Here is a 14,209-nt window from a genome sequence, read left to right as displayed (position 1 = left end):
AAGCACCACAGTAAAAGCTGCTACACAATGTGGATTTTTCAGTTTTAATGCCAAACAATGATACACTGTTCCAATTAATACAACTACAACTAAAGAGATTATTTTTTCTTTTGCTAGAGGTGGATAATTACTGGATTATCTTAATGTTTTGAATGTCACCAGTGCTACATACAATGGACAATCAAGCAAATCACCCTTTGTCACCACTGGTATTTGAATTACAGGTACATTGAGGTTACAAAAGAACAAAGTAATCCAATAGACCACAATTAGTACACAATAGCCTACTGAGAATAGCCTTCTAACACACATGCTGTGGCTTCTTGAAGTTTGCCTAAAACTTAGGCTAGCTGGAAATGCGAGAACAGCCTAACTAGTGAGTAAAACACTGAGAAAATGTCCAAAAACCCAAAAGCTTAAAAGTGATTTTTTAAACCTGAAAATAAGCACCATTAGCACGGTGTGTGCAATTTGAAACCATTGAGTATCTTCCTAGCCACTCATGTTGAGGTCAAATTTATTTGGTTTTATGCTGAAGTCTACTTTTGATAATTAGTGTTATAATTTGTATTGGTCATCTCTAAACTTACTGGTAACATTTCACAGTATTTCTTTATATTTCTATTAATTCTTTGAGAATTCCATACAATATATTTTGATCTTATTCATACCTTGTCCCCACTCCCTATCCACCCAACTTTGTGGATGTTTGTGTTCTCTCTTTTCCTCTTCTCACCTTCTACCATCAAGCCCAGGCTGTTTTACCCAACTCTGGTGTGCTGATCTGGTAGGAGTCAAACCATTAAAAAAGCTGACTCTCCCTCTCCCAGCACCTAGCAAAGGCCAGCAGCGCCTCAGCTAATGGTAGGACTCCATGTCCACCTTCCCTACCTCCATGTTAGGATTCTATCTGGCTTGAGCCTGCATGGGTCTTATGCACACTGTCACACATCCTCTATGAGTTCATATGTGTAATTGTTCTGTCTGTAAAACACTGTTTCCCTAAAGTCATCCACTACTTCTGGCTCTTAAGATCTTCCCACCCCTCCTTAAAGGTCCTTGAGACTCTGAAGGAGGGATGCATTTCACAGTATGCAATTCTCTTGCTTGTGCTGCTTTTTCACACTTGCTATCTATATTTTTATATCACTAAATGTTTTTTCAAAAGCAACTTTTGATGTGGAATATTATTTTAAGATATGTTAATTTATTTATGCCATGGAACATTTATTTAATGATGCGAAGATGTGTTTCATTCTTTTATGTTACATTTGTTTAACTTTGTAAAGCTGTGATTCTCTGCCTGTCTAAAACATCAGATTGGTTTAATAAAGAGCCAAATGGCCAATAGGAAGGCAGGAGAAAGGATAGGTGCAGCTGGCAGGCAGAGAGAATAGATAGGAGGAGAAATCTGGATGGGGATAAGAAGGAGCAAGATAGAACAAGGAGAGGAGGACATCAGGGACCATCCACCCAGAAAGTCACGAAGAAAGAAGCAAAGAAAAGTATACAGAAATAAAGAAAGTAAAAGCCCAGAGGGAAAAGATAGATGGGATAATTTAAGCTAAAAATATCTTGCTATATAGTCCACAACTCCAGAGAAGCTAAGTAACAAGGAGAACCCTAAGAGAGACATATATGGATCCCCCCTGGGAATGGGAGATATCTTGACTGAGGGAGCCATTATGGAGCTACCATGATACCTGGCACCAGTGAAATTCCCAGGAATCCACAGGGATGACCCCAGCTTAAGACCCTAAGGAATAGTGGAGAGGGTGCCTGAACTGGCCTTGCCCTGTAGTCAGATTGATGACAACCTTAATTGTCATCATAGAACCTTCATCCAGTAACTGATGGAAGCAGATGCAGAGATCCACAAAGCTGTGGACCAAGCCCCCAGAGTTCATTTGAAGAGGGAGGAGCAACAATATGAGCAAAGGGGTCAAGACCATGATGGGTAAACCCACAGAAACAGCTGACCTGAGCTAGTGGGAGCTCACTGACTCTGGACTGGTAGTGGGGAAACCTGCATAGGACCAAACTAGGCCCTCTGAATGTGGGTGACAGTTGTGTGGCTGGGGCAGTTTGTGAGGCCACTGGCAGTGGGGCCAGGATTTATCCCTAGTGCTTGAATTGGCTTTTTGGAGCCCATTCCTTTTGGAGGGATATCCTGCTCAGCCTAAATATGGAGGGGGGACTTGGTTCTGCCTCAAAGTGATGTGTCAGACTGTTGGCTCCCCATGGGAAGCCTCACCCTCTCTGAGGAGTGGATGGGCAGAAGGGAGTAGGAAATGGAATAGGCATGTAAAATGAGAAAAGATCGTTTTTAAAAATTAATTAATTAAAATAAAAAGTAATTAAGAAAATCTGGCTAGAAACAAGCCAAGCTAAGGACGGGGATTTATAAGAAAGAATAAGACTCCATGTGTGATTAATTTGAAAGTTGAGTGGTGGACCCTCCAAAAAGCGAAAAGGGTAAGAAGACTAAAACAACCAATAACAAACTTTTGAAAGGTATGTAATAAACCTCTAAATAGATATTACTTATATACCCATTTCCTTATCAGTCAAGTATATATAATTCCTTTTTTGTTGTTGTTTTTGAGACAGTCTTGCTATATAGTTAGGTTTTCTATGTAAGGTGGGCTGGCCTTGAACTTGCACTGATCCTCTTGTCTTTGCCTCCCAAGTGCTGGGATTACAACCATGTGTCACCATTCCCAGCCATCATTTACACACTTTCAAATTATTTCTTATACTAATCGACTCCATAATGAAGACCCTAGAAACTAAATTCATACATGCCTGTATGATTATTTTCATACTATGTATTCCTAATTGCCCAAGACTGTTTGGTAAGAAAGGCAGAGTCTTAATTTAGCTATATCTCGTAAAGGAAATGGGAAATAGATGACTTCCTCACACCTACTTAAACAGACATCTAATTCAAAAAAACATCTGATCTTCACATCACATTGCAAAGATTACTTCAATAACACCATAAGTTCCTTGTTATTTGAGAGCTGTTCTCAGGCTCAGGTGGAAAACCATTGAAACTTGGGACCTTTCAGCCATTTGTAGGCCCTAGTCAAATAGGACTTGGGAAAACAACTGCAGTTATTTTCAATAAAGTAATTCATATGTTCCCATTTGAATTTAAACATCAGAATGACTAGATAGATCAGTGGTTAAGAGCACTAGCTGCTCTACCAGGGAACCTAGGTTTGAGTCCCATCACTCACATGGCAAGTCACAACCATCTGTAATTCCAGTTCCAGGGGATGCAACACCCTTTTCTGGCTTCTGAGGTATACAAAGATATACATGTATAAAATAATGGAATAAGATATTAAACATCAGGATAGTGTAAAACAAGCCAGGCATGCTTATCTATGTCCATGGTCTCAGTTGCTTGGGAAGATGAGACAAAAGGATCACCTGAGTCTAGGAGTTCAAGACCAGTGTGCAACACCTTGTCCAAGAAATTGTTTAATATTATCACTGAGATTAGAGATGACAAACACAAGTCATAACTAGCAAAACTAGATTTAAATTTAATATGGACTATATTTAAATTTAATATGGACTAAATTTAAGTTGTACTATAATTTGCCTTGGGATGAGAGGCTAGAGAGATACACACTATCTCACGACTATCTGGAGCTGCAAGTTCAACTCACCATGGGGAGTGGAGAAGAGACTGAGTAGGATAATAACACTGGGTTGAACTCCATGTTCTATAAGAACCTTAACAGCTTCAATTACAGTATTGCCAGTGCCTAAAACAAAAAGGCAACGAAACCCATTAGCAATGTTAACACCTAAACTGACATGTTCTGGAAGTAAGGGCAAGGCAGGAATCTTAACATAAGACTTGACTCGTGAACACTTCATTTGAAAGTGACTGTTCTTTGTCAATGTTATTTTTAATGATAGGTACAACAGAAACAGGTATCAAATGTACAACAAGCCCTAAACTCACTTACTGCTTGAGATACAAAATTTAACACCCCTGCTCACCTCCCTGGGAGACCACGGTATGAGCAAGTAGTGCGGTGAGAACAGAATACCAGAAAAATTACCTGTAGAGAGGATAAAACCTTGAGAAAATCAGTACCATGATCATTAGGGTAGAGACAGGACATGTTTCAATATATTTTCTGTGTTCTATATATTTTACCTCATTAGGTCCTTTGCTTCAATGTGTTCATTTCAAAACAGATGTTCTTTGGAGCTAACAAAGTTTGACTAATGTATATTCCCTTATTACACCATAAAAATTTCCCAGTGAACTGCCCAGGGCAACTCCAAATCCAACAGAGAAAAACACATTTAGAAACTGTTTTTGCCTTTTATATAAGGGTGCGTAGGAGGTAGACACTAACTTGAATTTAAACTCTAACAAAAAATTACAAATGCAACTCAAGCCACTCACTGAGAATTGGATACATCAGAAGCACTTTTCTGCGATAAATGTCTGGGGGGAACTTGGCATAATACACTTTGGCCCTTTGTGTCTCCTCATCGCTCTGAATCAGGATCTTCCCAATTCGTATGGATCGACAGCAGTCACGTAAACCTTGTTCCATTGCCTCACCTTGAAGAAGGAAATGAAAAGGAATCAGGGACAAAAGGGATGCAGCAGATAGCGTGCAAATCCAAGAACAGGCCAAAGTCGAGTTTTCACTGCTATTAATACAAAAAGAGCACTATCAAGGCAGAAGCATTCTTCTTTCTCTTCTACTGAGCTCATATTTTATTCTTAGTGGGAACTCAATGAAAGCAGATGAAAGGCTTGTCAAAGAAACCACAGTAAGCTAGACTTATTGCTTGCTTACAAGGTATGGAGCTGTTCTGCTTCCATGATGATGGAAATGAAAGGTTGACTGGGTTGTTCCTTGAGCTTCTTCTATACCAGAGATACTTTTACTCATTATTTTTAAAGATGATTTTAAGTCAACTAAATTTGTTACTTTCATCTGAGAAAAATATAAAAGATTCATGAAAAAGTGGGGGCTGTGGGCCAAAGGCTTTCCTTTTAGATACAAGTGGCCAGGATCCATCACTTAGTTCAACAAGGCTGTGGGACCAGAAGCCCCATCAGGCTAAGTCTTGAGTACCCGGTGGAGCACTGACTGAGGGGCCATGGGGCAGTCCCTCAGTAGATTCATGGGCAACCGCTAAGCCAACAGAAAAACATCAGAGGTGCAAGGACCAAGGTGGTACTCTCAGAGAAGTTGGTACTTTCAGAGCTGAGAAGAAACCATATCCATGTGTTCAACAACTTCAGATGCTGAACAACACTATTCTGAGAATGTTTTCACTGCTTAAGAGCTGTCTTCCTGTAGGAACAGAGCCTAAAGCGCCTTTTGTAATTGAGGTGTTCAAGTGTTCACAAACACAAGAAGAACAAGAGAAAAATGAAGGTTTATATGTTTTTAAAGTCCGTCTGTTTCCAGTGCAAACAAGTGAGGCTTCCAGCTCTTGTAAAAAAAAAAAAATTGTTTGCTGAGGAGCAATCATTCCTGTATAGTGGCCACACATTCTCATCACAGGCATGTCATTTTGCTGCACAAAAGTTGCTAGTTAAGTTGATCAGTTGGACTCAAAGCACCAATACAGACTGTATAAGATCAGCAAGTGGAAATAGCTAGAGCTAATGACAGCTACGTGCTTTTTGCCTATGTAGTCACATATACATAGAATATAAAATTTACAATATGAAATCAGTCCAGCTTTTGGCAGAGTTCCCTGCAACACAGATAAAAGCAGAGGCAGCATCTTCTCCAGCCAGCTATCCAAATGTTCTTCTTCAGAAAGAATTTAATTTATGCCACATTCCTTCAGTCTGCAAACCATTCTCCCATCCTGCTATCCTCCCACCCTCCTTTGAGGCATTTTAAAAGCTGCCTTGCTCCTGGGAGCAGGCCACTAGGGATGAGGCCTGCAATTACAATTAACCAAACTTAGCAGCACATAGGCCATGACTCCAAGGCACCATGAGGATAGGCAACACAGGTGGTGAGATTTAAGCAAAGGCAGCATGTAATTATGACAAGCCAGCCCGCCTCTCTCCTGGAAAACAGCAACCGTTTCTATGCATGCAAAGAAGCAAAACCATACACACGCAAACCTACCGCTCCTCATTATGCTGACCCCACAATTTCCTTTCTCAAATTTCACTCCTTCATACTTGTGCCCTGTTGGGAAATAAAAATAAAAAAGAGATGCTTTATCATTGGAGACATGTGCATATTCTATAAGGTACTCGTGGCTCAAAGCAGATGAGTACAAAGCAACCCAGACACAATGTATAGCACCTTGGATTCCCTGTGAGTCATGCTCTTTCATAGTTATTTCTTGATTCCTCAGAAGAAACCTGTGAGAATAATTGGGAGAGGAGGGTTTCCTCAAGTGGGAATTGGACTTATTATAGCACAATATTCACATACACATCCTCCAAATTGAATTCAAAGGAGACTCACTGCAGTCCATGAATACTAGATACCCCATCAATTCACACCGGGGCCCCACTGTGAGTCACAGCAGAAAGCCTCCTCATTCCATCCCTTCTTATGATCCTTCACTCTGCCTTAAAAAGCAGAAGAAAGAGGCTGAAATAGTTATTAAGCTACTCAAAACTTGGTCTCATTCTGAATTGTGTCAATTATGATGCAACAAACTCAGTGCTCAATTGTTCATAGCCAATCCTTTGAATAGTAGAGTTTTCCATCAGTTATGAAAAAAAAATCAGAATTTCCAATCTCTGAAAGGAGGATTGTAAGCTATTCTTATTAGAGCAAAGCACCTACTCCAAATCTTATCATTTTGACTTTTCTTTCCCTTTTCCACATCTCATCTTCTTTTTAAACCTGCAGTTTCTATGTCAAACCAGTCTCTTGCATTTGTTAGCACCAGTGGCTTCCCCACAGAGGTGAAGATAAGCTGCCAGCAATTCTCAACTTTGGTCCCTGTGGGCTGCCATCAGAAGCAACACCTGCATGCTACATGACTATGTAATAACCTTTAACTTGAATTGACAAGCAAGGCATTAACAAAACGTCACCTACATATATTTCTTTACAAAAGTCTCTTAGTTTTTAAAAGATTTAAAAAAAAAAAAACAGCCACCTAAACTCATTTTTCACACTGATTTTACATAGAATGCCTTCTTTCCATTTTCCTCCCCCAGCTCTAGTTCAGGATTTTTATGATGAAAAGTTGAGAACACAAGCCCTTGTTACCTGTTGGCGTGGTCACCATGCATTCTTTATATGGCAGCTGATTCAGTCCCTCTTCTACAACAAGTCTGATCTAGAAAGTCAAAGAAAAAATAAATTGAGGGCCTTCAGAGTCTCCTGATAGCTGCTAGCCTTGGGAGCTGAGGGCTTAGGTCGTAGAAGAAGGAAGGAGGCCCCTACCATGGCTTAACTACAGGGACACATTTAAATGTCAGGCTGCTTTTTGGTAAGTACCCAACCTCCATTGTAGCACATTGACTTTCACCAAAGGGCTTCTATGTGCCTTCTGAGTCAGTCAAGAATATGAGAGGCACAAAACTTCAATAAGAGTTATGGCAAAAACACCATTGGTAGTAATAAAATTATGGGTTACTGTGGAAAGTGTCCACCTAGAATTCTCTACCTTGCTTAATACCTTTGAAATCTTTGCAATTTAAAAATGAACTTAGATTCACTTCTAACAAAGGTACACCATAATGTAAACTATATCGAAAAGTCCTTGTGAGAAAATGAATGAATAGATAGACTGAAGCAATTTACTGGATCTGAAGGAGGACCCAGTAGACTATCCCGGGACTTCTCAGTTAAAGAAAAGTACTATGAAGGCTAATTAGATGGCAGATAAACAGGCAGAAGGATAGAACTGACTCCCAGAAGTTGTACTACGACTTCCACAAGCATCCACAATGGCATGAGCAGGTGTGTGCACACACACACAGACATGCACACACAAGTAAAGAAATACTTAAAAAAAATTTAAACAAAGTTTTATGAGTTGCATAGCAACTATGAAGTAGAAAGGAAGAATCCCTCAAAATTACTAGAAACAGTCGCTCACAGCGAGACATGAGCAACCAGAGCCCACTATAACAAAGCCAGTGCCGAGCCTGTAGTGCACATTTTCTCCAATCAATATTACATTAATGATTGAGAATCAAGAACAGCAGGGAGAAGTACGATGCTTCATTCTCTGTTATCACAACACATCACCCTGCTGTCATTAAAGGGATCAATTGGAAATGGCCCATCCCTTTGTCCCCCTGCAGAATCAGAGAATGGCCCAGAAAGCTTTTGAATAGTGTATGCAAGAGCACACTCGCTGCTAGCTACTACCTTCCTTGGCTACTTATGTTTATTTAGGAGAAAATTGCAGAGAAGGCTTTTTTTTTTTCTTTGAAAAGTACATATCTCTTTCCTCTGGTGACATACCTCAAATGAGCCTTGTTCCTGCTCCATCCCCTGAAACTCTGGGACAGAAGTGATCATGTCTGCAGGGGCCAGAGTTTGGAGAGGACTGCTGTGAAATGTTTTCTGGACATGGCAGGGCTGTTGCACACTCACCGCAGTTGTGTTTGCTTATACCGACAGGCACAAGATCAAGCCAATCAACATTGCACATACACGGGGGAGGAGCTCACAAGGCCCCACCTCTAACTGAGGGGCTATTGACAGTTGATGGCTTCTGAAGGAGGGAGAGTCAGTTTTCTTTAGAAGTGTGGCCCCCCTGAAAGGTTGACCATACTCCAGAGGGTGGCCTCACACCAGGGGCATGTGGGCAGCATAAACTAAACTCAGTGGGCTATGAAAAAAAAGAGAGCATGAAGTTGGCTGGGAGAGTCTGAGAGGAGTTGAAGGCAGAATGAGGGGTGGATATGATCGAAGTTCACTGTATACATATATGAAATTTTCAAAGAAGAAATAAAAATGCATAAACAAAAGTATGGAGATAGCTGTGTCTAAGTAAGAGGAAAGCATAAAACAAGAAGAAGAATGACTCAAATCCTTTTAAAGGGTGGGGTGTACAGCATGTGTTTAATACACTCAAGGCCCCCAGTTAAATCTTCACCGCTCTCTCCCCAAAACAATTAAAATGTAAAGAACTATAGGAAACAACTCTCGACAAACTCAGGATAAGATCACTTGTCCACTATCAGGGATATCGTCCTTGTGTTGAGGAGATAGTGTATTAGAAATCCTCAACAATCAAAAGATAAACAGCTATAGTTGCTACCATAACTATAACAGATTCTTCTCAACCCCACACCATCACTGGTCCTTCAAAGCCAACTACAAAGAATGGAGAAATCCAAGTTACCATGTCCTAGGTGAAGTATGACACCTATCTTGCTTGGCTAGAATATAATGCCTGCTATTTCAGAGAAGCATTTTAGAACATCCATGAACTTGATTCCTACTTTCTATAACAAAAAGGAACATATGTAGCTGTCATTAGGTTTGTAGTCCCAGCTACTTGGGAAGCTGAGGCAGAAGGAATGCTTGAGCCCAGGATTTTGAGATCATTATGGGAAAAAAAAGAGAGATTGTCTCAAAAAGAAAAAAGAGAGAGGACACAAGAGAAACAAAAGAAAGATGAAAAATTTTATCCCAGAGAACAGAGACTCCTATTCTTTGCTCAGCAGTCATTAAGTTGGAAGTTTCTAACACCTCAAAAATGGCTTTTTTTTTTTGTTTATTTGGTTGGGTTTTGCTGAAAACATAAAAGAAGGCTGAAGAGATGGTTCAATTGGTGGTAATTACTTGCCTTGTAAACAAAGACCAAGGTTCAATCTCTAGAAGGCATATAAAAAAGCGAAGTGATAACATATGCTTTATAACCTAGTGACATGAGGATCTCTGGAGGGCTTATGGCCAGTCAGCCTAGCCTAACTGGCAAGCCCCAAATCCCAGTACAAAACCTTATCTGGAAAAAAAAAGATGAGGAAGATGGCTCCTGAGAAGCAACCAAGACTGATCTCTGGCCTCCACACCCAAGGTGGATCTCTGGTTTCTGCATGCAAGCACACAAATGCACCTCCACAAACAACACATACACACACAGAAGAAAACATGAAAGACAACGGCTTCTGTCCTAGAAATGTCAACCATATTTCTCTTGATGCTAACAACAGTTATTACTATCCATGGAAGCCAAAGTAAGTTTAAATAGAATTGGGTCTCTCGATCAAGAATATTTAAAGCCAAAAGCACAAGAGGAATAGCCTACACTCTTTTAGAATATATGTGCTCTAGAAAAAAATCAAAATTAAAAGTTTTATGCCTTTTTTCACATTTCCTTTTCTATTTTCTATGATTTGATTATACCTACAAGGTTAATAAGCCACATTTCTTTCTTAAGCTAAGTACTGACAAGAGTGTTAAGATTGTAAATTCTACAAGAGCAGAGACCATATCTATATATTCTTAACTGTCTTATCTCCTCCCTCCAAAATAGTCTAGTGCAAAGCCTAATATGTACTCAATGTTTATTTTCATTAATGAAGAGTATTAGTCTTAGCAATTACTTATCAATTTCACTCCAAGAATGGAGCACACTTAGGTATCAACACAAGAACAGAAAGCTGTGGCAAACAGATCATCTGAGATGACACTGACTATGTAAGGGCTGGGTTTGCTCAGGACTTAACAGGATGCCCTTGAAGAAGGGGTATGCATATCTATGTTCAATATATCACAGGGCAGAAGCAAAACAAATATAATTAACATTGTAAACTGCAAAAGAAAATACACTAGTTTCTGCACATTAGCTCATACACAGGGTGAATGCTAGGTCTCAGAACACAGTTTTCTTCTAATGTGCTACAGTTCATGGCCCTAAGATAAGGCATTTTATGAGTTGCTGAGAACCAGGCTGTCAAGATCCATCTAAGAATGACAAGGAATGGGTTCATAGGCAATGTTTTGGAGTAAAAGGGAGTGAGGCAGCACTTTAATGCTATAATGGAAAGGATACTTCAGAAGCAAGACGATGGTTGTTTAGGGCAATCTCTCTCAACCCCAGAATGGTCTACAACGAAAAGCCCCCTGGCCTGCCAGAATTATATCACTGCGTATAACAATGAAATGAAAATGGAAAGCCTCCACCTACCAAACGATCCGCAGAAAACATGAAGTCCCCTCTACTGGCTGTCCTAAAAAAAACAGTACAAGTTTTAGTCTAAATTAGAGCTTCAAAGTAAAATATAATTAATACACATAGTAACACTGATATTAAGACCTATTACATAGTAAAGGCTGAAATGCTTATGTGTACAATATATTTTTACTAGGATATGGAAATAGAAAAGAAAAGACTTCATAAGTATTATTGGGAAAGGTTATTTGATTACTTGACATCAATATTAGAGATAGGAACTGAAGATCATGTAATCTACACTGAGCTGTCAGGGAACAAAGATCCCCTGGAAGATGACAGCAAAGCTCAAATTGAGAAGAAACTTTACAGTAAGAACACTACCCTGCCCTCCGTTCACCTAGTTTTATTGGCACACAATAGAGCTAAGTAGCCCATCTACTTTGCTGCTTGTCCTTTTGGGGATTATAAGAGTTAGAGTAAGTCTTCTGTTGTGGTCACTGCTTCCAAAGAATGTGCACCTTCATTGCTAAGCTCTCTTTCTCAAATCATTTATAACTCATTCCTTTTCTTTGGTTTCCAATGAAGCCTTTCTCTCCTTTGATTTTTCTGTCATTTTCTTATACATTTCCTCTGGGTTGATACCATCCTATCCTGAGGTGTTCAAGCAATAGTAATTCAGTCTTGCACATTCCTACCAGCTGCTATAACCAGGCAAAAGAATGAATGTTAGGATACTTGTGTCTTTTCTGTATGGTCAATCTTTTCCCCTCTTTCATGGAAGTTAAACATTTTGATAGAATGGATTCATTATCAGCTTATATACTTAAAATTTTCTACTTTCCTATCCAAAATATAAAACTAAAATATTCCCCATCACAGCATCAATAGGACAACTGCAAGTGCCAATTTTCTCAGCAGATCATTCATCCTTTTTTTTGCATGTGCACTCCCTTTTTCTAACAGAGGAAAACAATAAAATATACCAGATACAAATATCATTGTGTTTCTTACAGTAACCACAGCTCTATCATAGTGTAGTTATTAACTCCCTAAACTATGAACATAATTAAGCAATAGCAAGAATATGGGTTTGTAGTCTTTATACAGTCTATGCTCTAGACTCAAAAATTCTATATACACATAAACACACACACCCCTACCTATATACATAGTGATGACATTTAAAACAGGTTCTGTTACATGTACTGCTGTTTTTGAATGAGACTAGTGTCTTTCATTTCTATAACTCATTTTCAAAACACCTATCAATGAAATGAAAAGCAGAGAAATTTTAAAAAAATAATGCTTTCAATGGTAGACCTATGCAAATTTGCCTAAGCAGCCAAAACACACCTCTTTTCTTTTTTTTCCCCAATTAATTATGCATACATGTCTACATTCACACACAGACGGGAATCGAACTCGGGACCTCAGGCACTGCGGGCAGCGCTCTTAACCTCTGAGCCAGCTCTCCAGCTGTTAACACAGCTCTTTTCAAGGAGGAATAAAACCCTGAACTTTTCAGGTTATTTTAGAAACTATGCATTTCTTCACATTTTTATATTGATTTTATTTTATACAGGTGTTTTGTCTGAATGTATATCTGTGTACCATGTACATGCCTGATGCCCATGGAAGTCAGAAAGGACATTCAATTCCCTGGAACTAGAATGAAAGGTGATTCTGAACTGCCCAGATGAGAACCAGGTCCTCTGCAACAGCAGCAAGTATTCTTAACTGCTGAGGCATCTCCCAAGACATTAAGTCTGAAGTTTCCTTTTTTCTTCTTGGTTTTTCAAGATAGGTTTTTCTCAATGTATCCTTATCTGTCCTGGAACTCACTCTGTAGACCAGGCTGGTCTCAAGCTCACAGCCACTGAACTGCTTCTGCCTCCCAAGTGTTGGGATTAAAGGTCTGTGCCACCACCACCCAGCCAGCCTGAAGTTTCTTAAAGAAATAACCTATGATATGTTTTGAAAATGTCTTTCACTCATCACTTTACTACACAAAGGAGTTATATCAGGGAAAGTGATGAGAGATATCACCATTTGTTATTTTACTCTGGAATCAGACATTTTAATACCTTTTATACCTTCTCTTCCCCCCCAGAAATCAGCTTTATCTGATAACCTTTGCAAAATAAGCACATTATCTACATACTACAAAAGGTATACACTGAGAATCTAATAGGAATCGCCTTCTCTTGACAGTTATTTGATCTACAAAAAGAAATCATTCACTGTTCCACTATAAACAGCAATTACTAGTTTGCCTTCTGTTATTTTAGACAGACTTCAACTCGTACTACTTATTTTAAATCAATTTAGAAATTAAAGTAAATTTAGAATACAATAAATTGATTACATTTTTTTAAAAAAATACATAGTGGCCTTCAACATCATGTTGAAATTCTTAACACTGTTCAGAACAGTTTCATAAAATCAGAATTTCCTTATCAGATAGATCAAAGTACCTGTATTCTCTGAGCTCTTCCTTTGGACCCAATGCTGGTCTGAACCATTTGCTTAAATACACATTTTAGTGGAAACTAGACTCCAGGTATTATTCTCCCCATATACTTTGTTTCAAAACAAAATTATACTATTTCAAAACCATTCAAAAAAATCTTGTCCCACAGGAAAAAACAGCTTTGTAAAATATCAACCATCTTCTAAGAATAAGCTAAAATAATATAATATAAAACTGCCATAAAGCAAAATCACACAGACACATATCCCTAAAATATTTTTTAATTCAGGATCTATATTGCCCTGGCTGGCCTAGAACTAGCTCTTGTAGACCAGGCTGGCATCAAACTCATAGAGATCCCCCTGTCTCTGCCTTCAAGTACTGAGAGTAACGGGGTGCACAACCATACCCAGATCCTAGAATATTCAAAAATACATTTAGGTAACCAAGTATCTCATACTTAAATAAACAGGACAACTAAGCAATCAAAATCCAAAGCATGGAACTGTAATTAATATTAAACTGAGATCTTTTTTGTTTGTTTTTGTGAGTCAGGGTTTCTGTGTTGCTTTGAAGCCTGTCCTGGAACTAGCTCTTGTAGACCAGGCTGGTCTCGAACTCGCA

General features: G+C 39.0%; 1 protein-coding gene across 3 annotated transcripts in view; it reads right to left on the bottom strand.

Annotated features, from left to right (window-relative positions):
* Window positions 1-14,209, bottom strand: part of Uprt (uracil phosphoribosyltransferase homolog) — a 40,086-nt gene that overhangs the window by 2,506 nt on the left and 23,371 nt on the right. For all 3 annotated transcript variants that reach the window (XM_057759915.1, XM_057759916.1, XM_057759914.1), the window contains 5 exons: window positions 11,128-11,170; window positions 7,245-7,314; window positions 6,138-6,200; window positions 4,436-4,597; window positions 3,681-3,779 (listed from right to left, as the gene is read on the bottom strand). In XM_057759915.1, the coding sequence (XP_057615898.1) occupies window positions 3,681-3,779; window positions 4,436-4,597; window positions 6,138-6,200; window positions 7,245-7,314; window positions 11,128-11,170 (437 nt within the window). The remainder of the gene's footprint in view (window positions 1-3,680; window positions 3,780-4,435; window positions 4,598-6,137; window positions 6,201-7,244; window positions 7,315-11,127; window positions 11,171-14,209) is intronic.

Source organism: Chionomys nivalis, chromosome X, assembly GCF_950005125.1.
Source record: "Chionomys nivalis chromosome X, mChiNiv1.1, whole genome shotgun sequence".
Classification (NCBI taxonomy): Eukaryota; Metazoa; Chordata; class Mammalia; order Rodentia; family Cricetidae; genus Chionomys; species Chionomys nivalis.
The sequence above is the reverse complement of the archived record's forward strand: the minus strand, read 5'-3'. Positions and strand labels throughout refer to the sequence as shown.